Source organism: Sminthopsis crassicaudata, chromosome 5 (genome assembly GCF_048593235.1).
Source record: "Sminthopsis crassicaudata isolate SCR6 chromosome 5, ASM4859323v1, whole genome shotgun sequence".
In the NCBI taxonomy this organism is placed as follows: domain Eukaryota; kingdom Metazoa; phylum Chordata; class Mammalia; order Dasyuromorphia; family Dasyuridae; genus Sminthopsis; species Sminthopsis crassicaudata.
The window spans coordinates 14,839,155-14,852,253 of record NC_133621.1 but is presented as its reverse complement, the minus strand read 5'-3'; the positions used below and the strand labels follow the sequence as shown (position 1 = coordinate 14,852,253).

The window sequence follows — 13,099 nt, the reverse complement described above, 5'->3', positions numbered from 1 at the left end:
CTCCGGGCTTCTTGTCCCAGGCCTGCTGTGAAGCTAAACTGAGGGAGAGAGAAAAGACCTGGGGCTGGACTCGGGGCTTCCCAGCGTGGGGGCTGCTCCCTGAGCCTCAGAGAGTGGCTGGGGCTCCAAGCGGGCCCGGGACTTGCCTGCTCTCTCTAGCCCCCACATCACTCCCTGCTGCCCTGGACGTCCTTGCCAGGTGAAAGCCTGTGGACCCAGGGGACGGTTTTTCTGCTTTTAAAATCAGACGGCTTCCTTTTCCTTGTTGTTTTTCTGAGGTGATGCGCGGGCCGGTCCTTTGGGGAAGGGTTGGGCGTTTCATTACCGCTCAGGTGCCACAGGCGAGCGCCGCGGGTGCCCTCCGCTGGCCCGATCGCCTGCAGCCCGCTAATGGCATCTCGGGCCATAATTGAAATTAAGCCCCGAAGATGACTTTGTATTAACATGAACTGTCATTAAAGCATAATTGCGGAGGTGTGGCGTCCTTCCGGAGGGGAGGGGATGAGGCGGGAGGCCGAGGCAGAGGGAGGAGGCCGCTCTGGCAGCTGCCCTGGGGGGCCACTGGCTGCCTCCGTTCCCTCGAGACCCTCCACAGCCACCCAGGCGTCAAAGGGCCGAGAAGGAGTGAGCCCCTGGGGTGTTTAAATGGCAGGATAAAAGTGGGGGCTTTCCCCTTGATGTGAGAAGAGTCTGACCAAGGGGATGATCGGAAAGTTGGGGGGCAGAATCAGGCCCCCCTCCCCGTGGGAGTTCCCGGCTGTGGGCGGCCTCAGCTCAGCCTTGAGTCTTCTGCCCTGTTTCCTCATCTGTAAAAGGAAGCCCGACTGCCGGCCCCGAAGGCTGAGGGTCGGCTCCCTGTGGGCGCTGCTGGAGGGTCCCAGTCCCAGGCCACGCAGGGGCCCCTCTGCCGCCCGGAGCGGCCTGAAGGCACGAGGGGAAGAGGGAGAAAAGGGAAGGGAAGCGGGGCATGAGCGGGGACCACGCCGGCCGCTCTGGGCCAGGAGGAAGGCACGGGAGCCAGGCCCGAGAGGGGCACGAGCCGAGCCAGGGACGTCCTGGCTGTTCGGGGCCTCTCCCGTAACCGGGGCCGAGCCAGCCACAGGCACCTGGGGAATGCGGAAAGGAGCCAGAGACTTGTGTTCCCTGGAAAGAAATGGCCTCGGCCTTCCCAGCCTGGCTCTCTGGGCCTTCCTGGGCCCCCACACGGTTAACAAGGCCGCCCCTTGGACCCACAGCCCCAGGCTGGCGGGGGTGGGGGGAGGCCAGGCTGGCTGGGGGGGGGGGGGGGGGGGGGGGGGGGAGGCCAGGCTGGCGGGGGTGGGGGGAGGCCAGGCTGGCCGGGGTGGCCCCAGGGGCCTCTGCACAGATCCCGACGCCGCTGGGCCATGGGCGGCCCCTGATGAAGGCTCCCACCCCGGCTGGCCTAAGTCTGCCTTTACCGTTCTCACGCCATCTAGTGGCTCCAGGGGAGCGGTGCAGGGGATCATCAGCCCTTGCCCACCCAAAATGGTGCTGGAAAGTGGAAGGCAGGTAGGCTTTACAAGTCTCTGCCAGCCGGAAATCGGCGCTAACCATAAAGAGGAACACTTGACGAGGATCCGAGTTTAACCGAAATGTGGCCTCCTTCAGAAGGATGCCCCCCCACCCCCTCCGGCCTGGCAGAAACGCTCTCCAGAATTCCAGCTTCAGGATCTTCGTGACCGGATGCAGCCGGGAAAGAAGCTTTGGACGTAGGTGCGTTTGTGTTTGCACCGTGGCACGTGATCCAGAACAGGAACGGCCGCCGCGCTTGGAACCTCGTCTTGGTCTCCCCCGTCTCCTGACGCAGCGCCGAGTTCCCACAAAGGCCGGGCTCTCCCTGTGGACGAGCCGGCCGAGTCCGCATTTGTGGTGTCGGGGAGAAGGCCTCCCACCGCCTTCGACATCAGAGCCCGTTTTATTGAGCTGTTTTGGTCTTGGTTCTTTTTTAAATTTTGTGGCTTTTATTTCTTGAGAAAGCTTCCGTAAGGCGGTTACTACAAGATGGAGTTGGCGGGAGAAGGCGAGCCGCACGTGTAACTTGCGGGAGACCCTTGGCTGACGGCAGCGTTTGATCCCGAAGTAAACATTGTCCGTGCGTCACTAGGAAGCGTCGGCCGAGCTGGAGCCCTCCCCCTTCCCTTTCTCCCTCTCCCCAATTAGCAGTGTCGGGACTCCCGGCCTGGCTCATTCCCTTCTTCAAAGTGTCTGCGGCCTTCTCAGAATTTTAACCTTTGCACTTTACCAATAATCAACCCAAGCGCCATTCGCCTCGCAAGGAGAGCCTACGACTTGTCCGGGGCTTCCTCTACTGGCTGCTTAGTGAACCAGAGCCGGGGCCGAGAGCTTTGATAGGGACATTGGAGGTTCGCCTAAACCAGCAGTACCTTCCCTCCTCCCCTCAGTAAAATATTTTCACTAACACTTGAATTTAAGTTGTTTTTGAGGATTTTTTTCACACAACTCACCGCATTCTCGAGTATAAACAGCACCAAGTTTATATGTGTTTTAAGTGGAGGCTGCGTCACCACAGAGTGAGGGTCTGGGCCCTGAACAGGCCAGACAGCCGAGTCCTTCTGAGACAAACGAAGCTTTTCAGGGATTCTCAGGGATTGAGACCAACAGCCAGAGCTCCCTTTAAACTTGTTTACCGCCTCTGCTGTTATTGCCCTTTGAGCCTAAAACAGGAGAGCGTCGTATTCATGAACCTAGACGGTACGAAATGTGAGCATTTCTGCCTCGGGATCTGAGGGGGGCATTTGGCCCGAAGTTCAGGTTGATTTAGAGAACTTCATTATTCCCTGACTAGAGTGAGGAACCGGGGACTAAAACTAGGAAGTAGTTTCAGCCGTCAGGGAAATCATGGGGTGAAGAGAGAGACAGAAAAGCAAGCCCAAAGTCTCTTTGAAATCCTTCTTCGAGAGGGCGGGAAGAGCCTGGCGGGGCTCAGGAGGCGCCGGACACCCCTGCCCTCTTCTCAGGTCACATGTTCTCTGGGAATCGTGGGTGCCCCCCTGAGGCTTATCTTCCTTCTCACCCTGCAGGAGTGGCCGAGGGGGCTCCAGAGGGGCTGGCCTTTGGTGCGAGAGAAAAGAAGGGGATTGGCAGGACAGACTCACCCCGAAGCACGCACTCAGCCAATGCAGATGGGGCTGCCGGGTGGTAGCTTTTATGAGGTTTTAAAATTAAAAAAAAAGACCAAGGGAAGGGGGAGCAGTTCTGGTCCTGGACACAAAGCAAAGTGAGAACTTGTCCATCCGTTGGCTTGCTTGGGTCACGTGGTTCCCTGTTGCTAATGGTCAGTTCATCACATTCACTCTCGAACATTGGATTCACATTATGAGGATGGAAAGGCTGAGTCACCATGTTTTTGTCTGAGGTATATTCAGAAAGGGATCGAGGTCCCTTAGTGCAGTGCGTGAAGAGCAGCTTTGGCTCCTTCGTCCTGACCACCGCCACACACTCCTCAGGAAGGCAAGCACCCCAGAGAAAAGGGGGGGAGCGCCCGCATTGTGTCCAGACGCTCATGGCAGGCCTGTGGAAGCTGTCCATTTGGAGGAAGGAGGCTGCAGTAGGCCTTTGTCCAGGTGCTTTGGGGTGCCAGGCGTGGGCATGAAAAGCAGAGCTCTGCCCCTTATTGCATCAAAGAGAGCGCAGCATAAGGCGGGGAGGCCCCACCTGGGGGCCCTGGGAAAGGCCTCTCCTCCTGTCCAGGGCGGGCTGGGAAGGAGCCGGCCGTTCACACCCCCAACATGGCGCGGTGCTTGTGCCCACATGGGCACACACGTTCCAGCTCCCTCGTGACTCTCCGTGGCCTCGTTTGGGTCGTTCTTGACAAAGGCACTGGAGCGGTTTGCCATTTCCTTCATCAGCTTATTTTACAGATGAAGAAACTGAGGCAGCATGAAGTGACTGGTCCAGGTGTCTGAGGAAGTGTCTGAGGCTGGATTTGAACTCAGGGAAGTGAGTCTCCATGACTCTATGCGCTGTGGCCCCCTCCGGCTGTATAAATATGTACACACACACACAAAGGCATTGAAAAGTTTAATACCCCATGATTTGTCTCTCCCCCCGCTGCCCAGTTAAATCAGATCGCCAGACTAACCCAGGTGTGGAATGTTTGCAAGATCTCGGTTTTACACTTGGGGAAACTGAGGCTCCGTGAGAAGAAGGTCATGAGGGAATTTGAACAGGGATCTTCCTGACTCCCCACCTGGTATCCTCGCCACAGCTCCAGGTGTCTCCCTCAGAAGTGTGTGTGTGCCCCTGTTGCCACGCTGCCCTTGGGGGCTTACTTAGTTTCCTCTTCCTGCATTTCTCTGTTCTCATCCTTTCACTCCTCCCCTGCCAACAAAGCAACAAAACTGGACTTCCCAGCTGCTTGTGTTCCAAAGCAATCTGAGCTTTCTGTGCGAGGGGCAAGTATTAAACCATCAGACTCTTTTCAGCAGTCACATGGAAGCCGCCTCCCCTTGACTTTTCCCCCTCAGATTTGTCCGTTTCTCATTTGCTTTTGTGGGGTCACATAAAGGAGGGACAGTCGGCAGGAACTTTGCAGGGGCTTCCGGGGGGGGGGGCGGGACTTCTTTAATAGTGGTCGTGTTGAGAGGCGCTGAGGCAAATACTGAAATATTTTGAGTAGGTTATAGTATTCAAAAGGCGCGTGCCCTCGGCTCTGGGCCCCATTTCTTTTCCATCAGTGACCAAAAAGCTCTTTTTGTGAGTTGATACCATATATTCTGACAAATAATATCGAAACTAGCTGGCTCCTAATGGGCAAATTGCTAACGTCTGTAGAGAAAATCCCCTGTTTTGCCGGAGGGCTCATGTGTGTGTTTGGGAAATAGACTTCAGCCACCCCGTCCGGTCTTTTAACCTGTCCCACACCTGTTGCTTTCAAGCAGTGAGAACCAATGCCTGGAAGAGTAGCCCTTCTCCCCCACCCCCCAGCCCTCCAAGCCTCCTTAATGTTGAGACTTAGGGTAAGAAGGAAGCTTTGGACCAGATGGTTTCTGGAAAGTGGAAGATGACCCCGGAGAAATGGATGTCCTCGCTCTGCAAAGGGCTGAAGTCACCGGCACGGCCCCACTTAAATGTAAAATAATACGCCACCAGCAGAGAGGGTTCAGTTAATGAGTAAATATGACTCCTGACTCCTTGGCCAAAGTCTGTAGTTCACTTTGCCAAAACTAGCTTTTTCCCTTTCACATAAACATTCTCAAAATGACACAATCACTTGATTTTGCAGCTTTAATGACTATTAATTGTCACCTTGTGCTTTAACCATGAAACAAAACAGAGGTTAAAAATAATTTCCTAATCTGAAATCAGAAAAGCGTCCAGGGGAGGAAGCAGTCACTCTTCGGCACAATTAGGAGCATTTTCTTAATTTAAAATTTTTTTTTGGCTTTTACTGCCACATTGCTCTCTGCCTGGGAGCCATTCATTTTGCAGATATTGAGTTTCTTTGGAGTGTTATTTTCCTACGGTGAGCATCCCCACACCTCTGGCCTTGATCGCGTTACCAGGGAGTAGAAAGAAGCTTTGTGCTAGTAATTACCTAACATTGTCAGAAGTGACTGCAGGCCTCTTTCTAGTGATAACAGAATAACCGCATAATGTAGCTTTATAGCACATGATTAATAGAAAATAATTACACGTCTTACAAAGGGATGCAATATTTCTTATAAATTGACTAGAATGGTTTCCTGTAGATTAAAGGACTCTTCATTATTTTATCAGTCCTCCTGAAGCCTCGTCACTTGCCTAGGTTAGCATTTTGGTGGCTGCAAAGACCGACCTGAGGGAGGAATCCGGGAAAGCCGGCCTTGTTGGGATCTGCTCCGTGCGGGGCGAGGCTCTCTGACCTTTAAGAGTACATGGAGATTTAGATAACGCAGTGGAGGAGGTGGGCAGGTTTGTTGGCCTATTATTTCTCCTTTTTATTGCCAGTATATAGGGTTGGGTCTTTTAAAAAATGGCCCAAGTGTGACATTATCCAACAATACTGTCATTGGCGTGTGGACAAAAAGATAACATTGAATTGATTGCAGTGTTTTCTCCACTGTAAGTAGGTTATAATTAATAATAAATCAGATTTGTTTTAGGGTGAAGAGGGAAGCCCAGGTGGAGAACATATTCATGGGACTGGATAGCGAAAGAATCTTCCGGCCAAAGTTGGGAATCCCGTTCTCCCAGAACCGGGAAGTCTATGAAACAGTCATTCCAATTTACAGACTGCAAATGGTTTGATTGGGATTCATGTGGCTCTGGAGGCTTATACAAAGGGTAGTAATGATCAAAGTAAAAGCATTGATGTTAGTAGACTTGTCTCCACACTCCGGTGGCTGCCACAAATCCATAAATTAGCTTACGGGATTTTTACATGCTTTCATTTTATTGAATCTCTTAACTTCACACAGGAACATAAAACAAAATTATTTCCAAATGGAAAGATATGAAAATTTGGTGTTTTTTAATGAACTTTTCTGATGTAAATTCTCTGAGATTTTAGTGTATATTTGGGGAAGCATTATTTCATAGTTTCTGGATTTGTTTAACTTATTTACATAGAACGCCCAGGACACATTTTAGTATAAAACTTTTTTTCCCCTTTTCATGTGAATTTTAAATCATCTGTTTACAGCAGAAGCAGCTCAGCCTACCGTTTCTTCCTGTGGCTCTCTGCTTGGTGAATCTCATTGGTTGGCCCGTGGCATGGGATCCTACATGATGGGAAACATGTCATTGCTTCTTTGGGGAAGAGTTTGGCAATTTGGCAGTAGATTTCTTTAAACCGAGCATAATGAATGTAACTTGGTTTTTTGAAAGAGGAATTATGTTTTTAATCAAGTCAAATTCGTGAAGGGAAGAAAGGAGAGACGAAGAAAATGAGTGTTTTGTCCTGTTTTAATTTTAATATAAACCGATTTTTAAGTAGTTTCCCAGAATTATGTTCAAGCCACAAAGTGCCCAACTCATCTCCACTCCCCTCTGCCCTTATAAAATGATTAGTTTGGTGACTTACAGCTCTGAGAAGATGGGGTTTAGGAGATCTCTTTGGTTGTTATCCTTCATCTCAGAGCACCAGGATGACATCACCACGTTGGGGGTCGAGGTACAAAGCCTCGGATCCTGCCACCTGTTGGGTAGCACATGGACACTAGGCGTGGAGGTGGCTCTGAATTGGCGCCTGAGTGACAAGTGGACATGAATGGAGAGTAGCCTGTTCCCTGGCCCTTTCAGATTTTTAGTGGGACTCTCTCAAAGAGCATCATGTGGTGTAGAAGAGAGAGAAAACTCTGGCATTCTGTATAGGGAAGGAATCAGGTTTGTTGCTCCAAAGAGAACGAGGAAAGGAGGATTATTTCATTACCCAAATTTAGCTTTTGTCCTAACTGGGGGTCCTGTAATCTCTTTATGGCGCCATGCCCCTCACCCTCCCGACTGCTCTGCGCAGCACGGCCACATAGCTGAAGTGGAAGAGACCCCAGTCCGATGTCTGTAGTAAATTAGTGACCAAGTAGCTGACGCCCCTCCACTGGCTCGTCAGCCCCTGGCGGGCAGGGTCTGCCTTTTGCTTTTCTTATATCCCCAGCCCTTAGCACAGTGCCTGGCACACACAGTAGGCACTTAGTAAATGTTTGTTGATATTAATAAGAGTTTGCATTTCTCAAGGACTTGATGATATCAGCTTTCACAGGCATTACCTTTGCACACAGCAGGTGCTTAATTGGGCAATTCCAATGATAAACACTTGTTGGATTGGATTGGCTCACATTTGACCCTCACAACAATCTTGTGAAGTGAATACTGTGAGTCTTAGCACACCCATTTCACAGATAGAAAATGGAGATTCAAATAAGGTGTTATTTGCCCTCAGTCACACAGCTAACTAGTGTCAGTGAGACTCGAACCTGGGTCTTTTGACTGTGTTCAGTGCTCGAGAGTCATAGTAATAATAACCATTTGGCACTGAGTATCACCTTTTGGGGCCTTACAGGGAAGAACTTTAGCCTCCCTTTTATCCGCTGTGCTCACACTACCAGCCTTCTCTTGCTCATTCAAACCATTTATTTCATTCTCTCATCTCTAACTCATGTCCAGGCCACACTAGAATCTGCAGAATATTCTTCATCTTAGAAAAGCCTCTGCTTCCATCCATTTCTACTTATAAAAAGGATATTCTGAAAAGCAGAGCTTCAAGAAGACCTTGTTCTGATAACTTGCCTGTGTTTAGGGAAAATATTTGTCTTTTCCCTTTTTTCCTCCAATGGTCTACTCCGAGCCCCCTGATGTGATGGGGAAGCTGGAGACACTGCTCTGCCCTCTCATCTCCCCATGTTATTAGGTCACATACTCGAACTGGGGCAGTTAAATCGGGTTTTCCTTAATATGTATCGGTTTAATAATCATTCCGCTGCAAATTTAATTTCTTTGTTCCCTTTGTCCCCCTCCCCTTCACTTAAGCAGTGTGTGTACATGTTTATCCCTGAATCTGGGAAGTTGGAACGGTCATAATCAATTGGATTGCAGTTGGCATTGATTTTAAAATATTTATCTTATAGAAAAGAATTAAATTGAGGTCCCTTAATGCTCCTGCAAGAGGATTGCTTTTGGAAGATATATTTCTTGAAACTTGTAATTCGTTTTATTTTTTATGTATCTCAGTAAAATTAAATAAATTGTGTCTCAGAGTCCATCCTGACACTAACATGCAGAAGAGGCGCTTGCCCGGTGGGAGGGGCGGGTACAGATTTGCCTCACCTCACATACTTGATAGATTTCAGAAACTCTTCATAAAAATCACATTTTTCTTTCTCAGTAGAATCCTACTTTCCCATCAGAATTTTTAGAGGTACTCTTATTATTTTTTTTTCTGCTCTTAAAGTGGCAACAGTTCTTAAAATTTCACTTTTACGTTTCTCTCATGGTTCATGCCCCATCACCTACACTAATTATACATCGATTGTAGCCCTTTCTGCCCACGACTCTTGTGGAAGTTTTGTGCTTTTGTGTGTGTGTGGGGGTTTTTTGTGAGTCTGTGTGGTCTTTTTTGTTGTTGTTGTTTTTCTCTGGCTCCAAGAATAATCTCTGCAGCCTTGCGCTTTCCTGGAAGCCCTCACCTGCACATTTCAACCTCTTTCACAGCCTATGATTGCACCTTGGGGTCAAGGGTCTCAGATTGAGTTATTTTGGAGTTCTTTAAGAATCCCATAAAACTGGAATTTAAATATTGAAGAAAAGCCAGAAGAGCTAATCCACCTGAAGTGGCCAAAGTATATTGGATGCATCCATTTTTTTTTTTTCTACACTGAGTGATAAACACACATTGCTTGTAAGTTCATTTAAATCTTTACCTAAGAGGATTTTTAAAAGTGCCCAGAAACAGAAAGATGATAATGTTTCCATTTTCAGTTCAGGTCCTTCTAACTTTATAAAGAAAGAAAATGTTTGTAAGAAGTTGCATACCAAGTGCATTGCATCTCTCCCCGACTAAAGGTTAATAATGCATATTGTTTTCAATTAGGACTACAATAGATTTGGCTGGTGGGTAGGAGAAATGAAAGGAACCATTGGCTTGGTGCCTACAGCCTACATAATGGAGATGTATGATATTTGAGAGTCCTGGGTAAGTACATTTTAATCCAATCTTCTGTAATGGCTCATATGTTCTCTTGTTCTGGGTTGGTGGTGGTGGTGGTGGTGATTTTGTTTTAACATGTCTTTCCCTTTTCTGAAACTGGTGGAGTGGGTCTGTCAAAGATTGCTTTCTTCCCACCCTTGAAAAAAAAAAGTTAAATTAAAAAAGTTTTGTGAAATTTCTCTTGGAGGTAACTAGCTATTTGTCTCATCTACCTCTTCTTGGTAAAAGTCCTACTTGTGGGCCTGTTGATGAGCTTCTGAATCATATCTAAAAATATGACTTTTTTTTTTTTCTAATCAGCAAATTCTAACATTTAGAAGCGAAGAAAGACGTTGGAACTTTCCGAGAGGCCATGGATTGATCCTCCAAGCTTTGAGTGATGGCTTATCTTCTTCCCCCGCATTTCAAAAAGTCATCCATAATCCTCTTTCTATTCATTTTTGCCTGTAATGTTCTAACTCCTCCTTTACAATGTTTTAATGACCATAAATTAAGTGAAAGTTATGTAGAGCAATCTGGTACAAGCAGTAAAATTATTATACTTGTTGCTACTTTGCATGGGAAGCCATCAGACTTTTTATTGATTCAGCTGCTTTGTGTGAATCCCATCATTTGGTTTGGAGGAACCCCTGCACGGTTTCTCACATGTCAGGTGACTGTTCCTATCAGGGGTCTTGTGATACCCATTACTCATAATAAGGGAAGGTTTGTGGCCACAGTGTCTAATTCCACTGACGTTTCCATTTAATCTGTCTTAATGAGGAAAGTTTGAAAGTTGGCACTCAGAAAATGCCTTAAAGCACCGAGGGTGGCTTATTTTAGTGTTTCACATAGTGAGTTTTTAATCATCAAAGAATTTGTCTAATTTGGCAAATTCACATCATGCGAAATGTGACTTCAAGAAGGAAGAAAAGCACAACTGTCAGCATCCAGGAGTGTGCCGTCAAATGAACAGCCGAAGCCTTTTCTCATTAACCATTTAGGTTGTTGGCAACTGGACTGTGAGGACATTGGGACTGTGGGGTTTACTCTGCTCCAGTCACTGGAGCATCATGGGAAAGCAGCTAACTTTGTATTTGTGAAAGAAGTTTGTTATCTTAAACTTGGCCTGTGAGCTCCTTGCTGGATGATGAAAGGCAAAATTGCTTAGAGCTAGACAGGACCTCTGGTGTCCAGTCCCTGCACTTTATAGATGAGAAAAGGTGGGGCCTGTGGAGCATTCAGTCTCGGGCAGGTAAGCTTTGTGTTGACAGGAGCTTCGCCAGGCAGTCGTGTCCCTGTGCCCATGGGCAGTGCACGCTCTGTGGCAGACAGGCGTCTGAAATAACCCCAAACTCTGATGCTTTATGGCCGATTTTGGCTCTTTGTGAGCAAGTCATTGAGTTAGATGTGACACCTCCCCGGGCTTCCATTCCCGGGCGCCCAGGAAGCTGTGGGCATGAAGTAGCCTTCCCACGGACTCCTTTCTTTAAATAATATAAAAAATTTACAACATGACAAAACTTAGCAATATCAAAGCTACAGGGAGGAGTTGATCCTCCTCCTCTCATCACTGTGAAGCTGGCAAACTTATGTTTGTGATCAGCCTCTTCCTGAATTCCACACATTTAAAAAAATTGTTCTTTCACTGTAACTTAGAAAAAAAAATTGACATCTTAGTCTAAAAAACAAAATCAGTTACATTTGAACATCTAAACCAAGGCAGCAAAAATAAGTGACTTTGGTCTGGAGACAAACTTCTCATGTCCCGAGCAGAGCAAAGTTGATTTTCCGAGTTAAGTTGGTTAGGGGAGAGAAATACCCAAGTAGGGCAAGGCCAATGGGCCTGGCTTCTGGGCCCGGCTTCTGGGGAGCTTTTCGCTTTGCCACGTTGGGCCAGTAGATGGCAGCAGATTTTCATCACATGGGGAACCATTTTGAAACCCTTCCTCCACCTGGGCTACAGTCATCTCTAATTTAGAACATTTGGAGAATTCCTTTTTTTTTTTTTTTTTTTCCCTTTCTTTTCTTTCTTTCTTTTTTTTTTTAAACTGTTAATCCAGGAGAGGGAGTCCTTTGCCAACCGATGAATAACAATGTCTGCCCGGACATTCTCCCACTAAGCGAATATTGCCATTTTTCTGGGGCCTCTGGGGAGGGTGAAGAAAGGGGGTGCCCTTATTTACTGGGGAAATCACGTCCAGGTGCCCGTTTCCTTAGATCCGGGTCTAAGCGGCATGCGCGCACTGGATGAAACCATTTGGGTATCAGCGGGAAAAGTTTCCCTGGCTCCCCAGACAATATCACACGCCCACGTCCAGCATCGTATCCTCAATGTGATTTTAAACAACGTGGATCAGGAAAGATGTTTTCATTGCATTTGCTTCGCTTTTATTTGTTTTTCTATGAACAGTTAGAGAACCAGTTTTTTTCCAAAGGTGATTGTAAGTCATATTTTATATAGCATTTTGCTTGATTATTTGCTCTGTACTGAATTTGTACGCTGTTGCCATTAGATCTTACAATAATGTTCCACTCTGCAAATTTTTAAGGTTCAAATAAAGTTTAATTGTTTGCAAACTGTTATGATGCTAATAATTCAACAGCCTGCTGTGTTACTAATGAAATTACTTTGTTATGATTAATTTGGAAAATAGTGTGTTGATTGTAGTAATTAAGCACAACAAGGTGCAGTGAGTGATTCTAATGCCATCTGGCCTCCAAACTGAATGAAGAAATGAAATAGGGCTGTCATCGGAATTTATTCAAAATAGTAAGGATGGCACAAATGTCGGTTATTGCTGAGGGACCGAGGCTTCGGCGCAGCTCGCTCTGCGCTCTGGCTGCCGCTTTTGTCCGTGGAACGTTTTCGGTGGCTCCAAAGGCTCGGCCGGGCCCGTGTCCTTCGGGCGCACACAGTCGCTCCTTTTGCCTGGTTTCAGTGGGCGGCGGCGGGTCTGGTGGGGCTGAAAAGTCCTGCACTCACTGGGAGACTCACGGTCCGCTCTGGTCACCGCGCTGCACCACTGCTGGGAGGACCCAACTTCCCCTGGAACAACCAAGGGCGGCCTTCTAGGCCAGAGTGGGCCCAGTGTGGCGGTCAGTCTGATGCTGCCTGCGGACCTCCGTGGCTCTGCTGTTAAGTTACAGCTTCTCTGGGTTCTTTTCCATCATTTAGGGCCCTTCCTTGAGACCGTGAGCCAGTCATCACGGGGCTTGGCATACAGTAAGTGCCTATCTATGTTGATTGACTGACTGGCCTCTCTAGCATCAGGAGAGTTGAGTTCTAATCAGACTCCGCCACCAACTTTCCCTTTGCTCTTGAGTCTTCCTTGGCCCGAGCCAGTGACCGAACTGGCCCATGTCGCTCCAGAAAGCTCTGAGCTCCAGCCTGGGCCTCCCGCCCTTTGGGATGGCGGTCCCCCGGGGAGGCTGGATAGGGATGGACATTTTGGC

The 13,099-nt window shown here is 48.1% G+C and overlaps 1 protein-coding gene across 2 annotated transcripts in view; it reads left to right on the top strand.

Annotated features, from left to right (window-relative positions):
- SKAP2 (src kinase associated phosphoprotein 2) overlaps positions 1-12,226 on the top strand; it is a 152,398-nt gene extending 140,172 nt beyond the window's left edge. For both annotated transcript variants that reach the window (XM_074269193.1, XM_074269192.1), the window contains exons 12-13: positions 9,548-9,649; positions 9,965-12,226. In XM_074269193.1, the coding sequence (XP_074125294.1) occupies positions 9,548-9,640 (93 nt within the window). In that variant the 3' untranslated portion in view covers positions 9,641-9,649; positions 9,965-12,226. The remainder of the gene's footprint in view (positions 1-9,547; positions 9,650-9,964) is intronic.
- Positions 12,227-13,099: the final 873 nt, after the last annotated feature.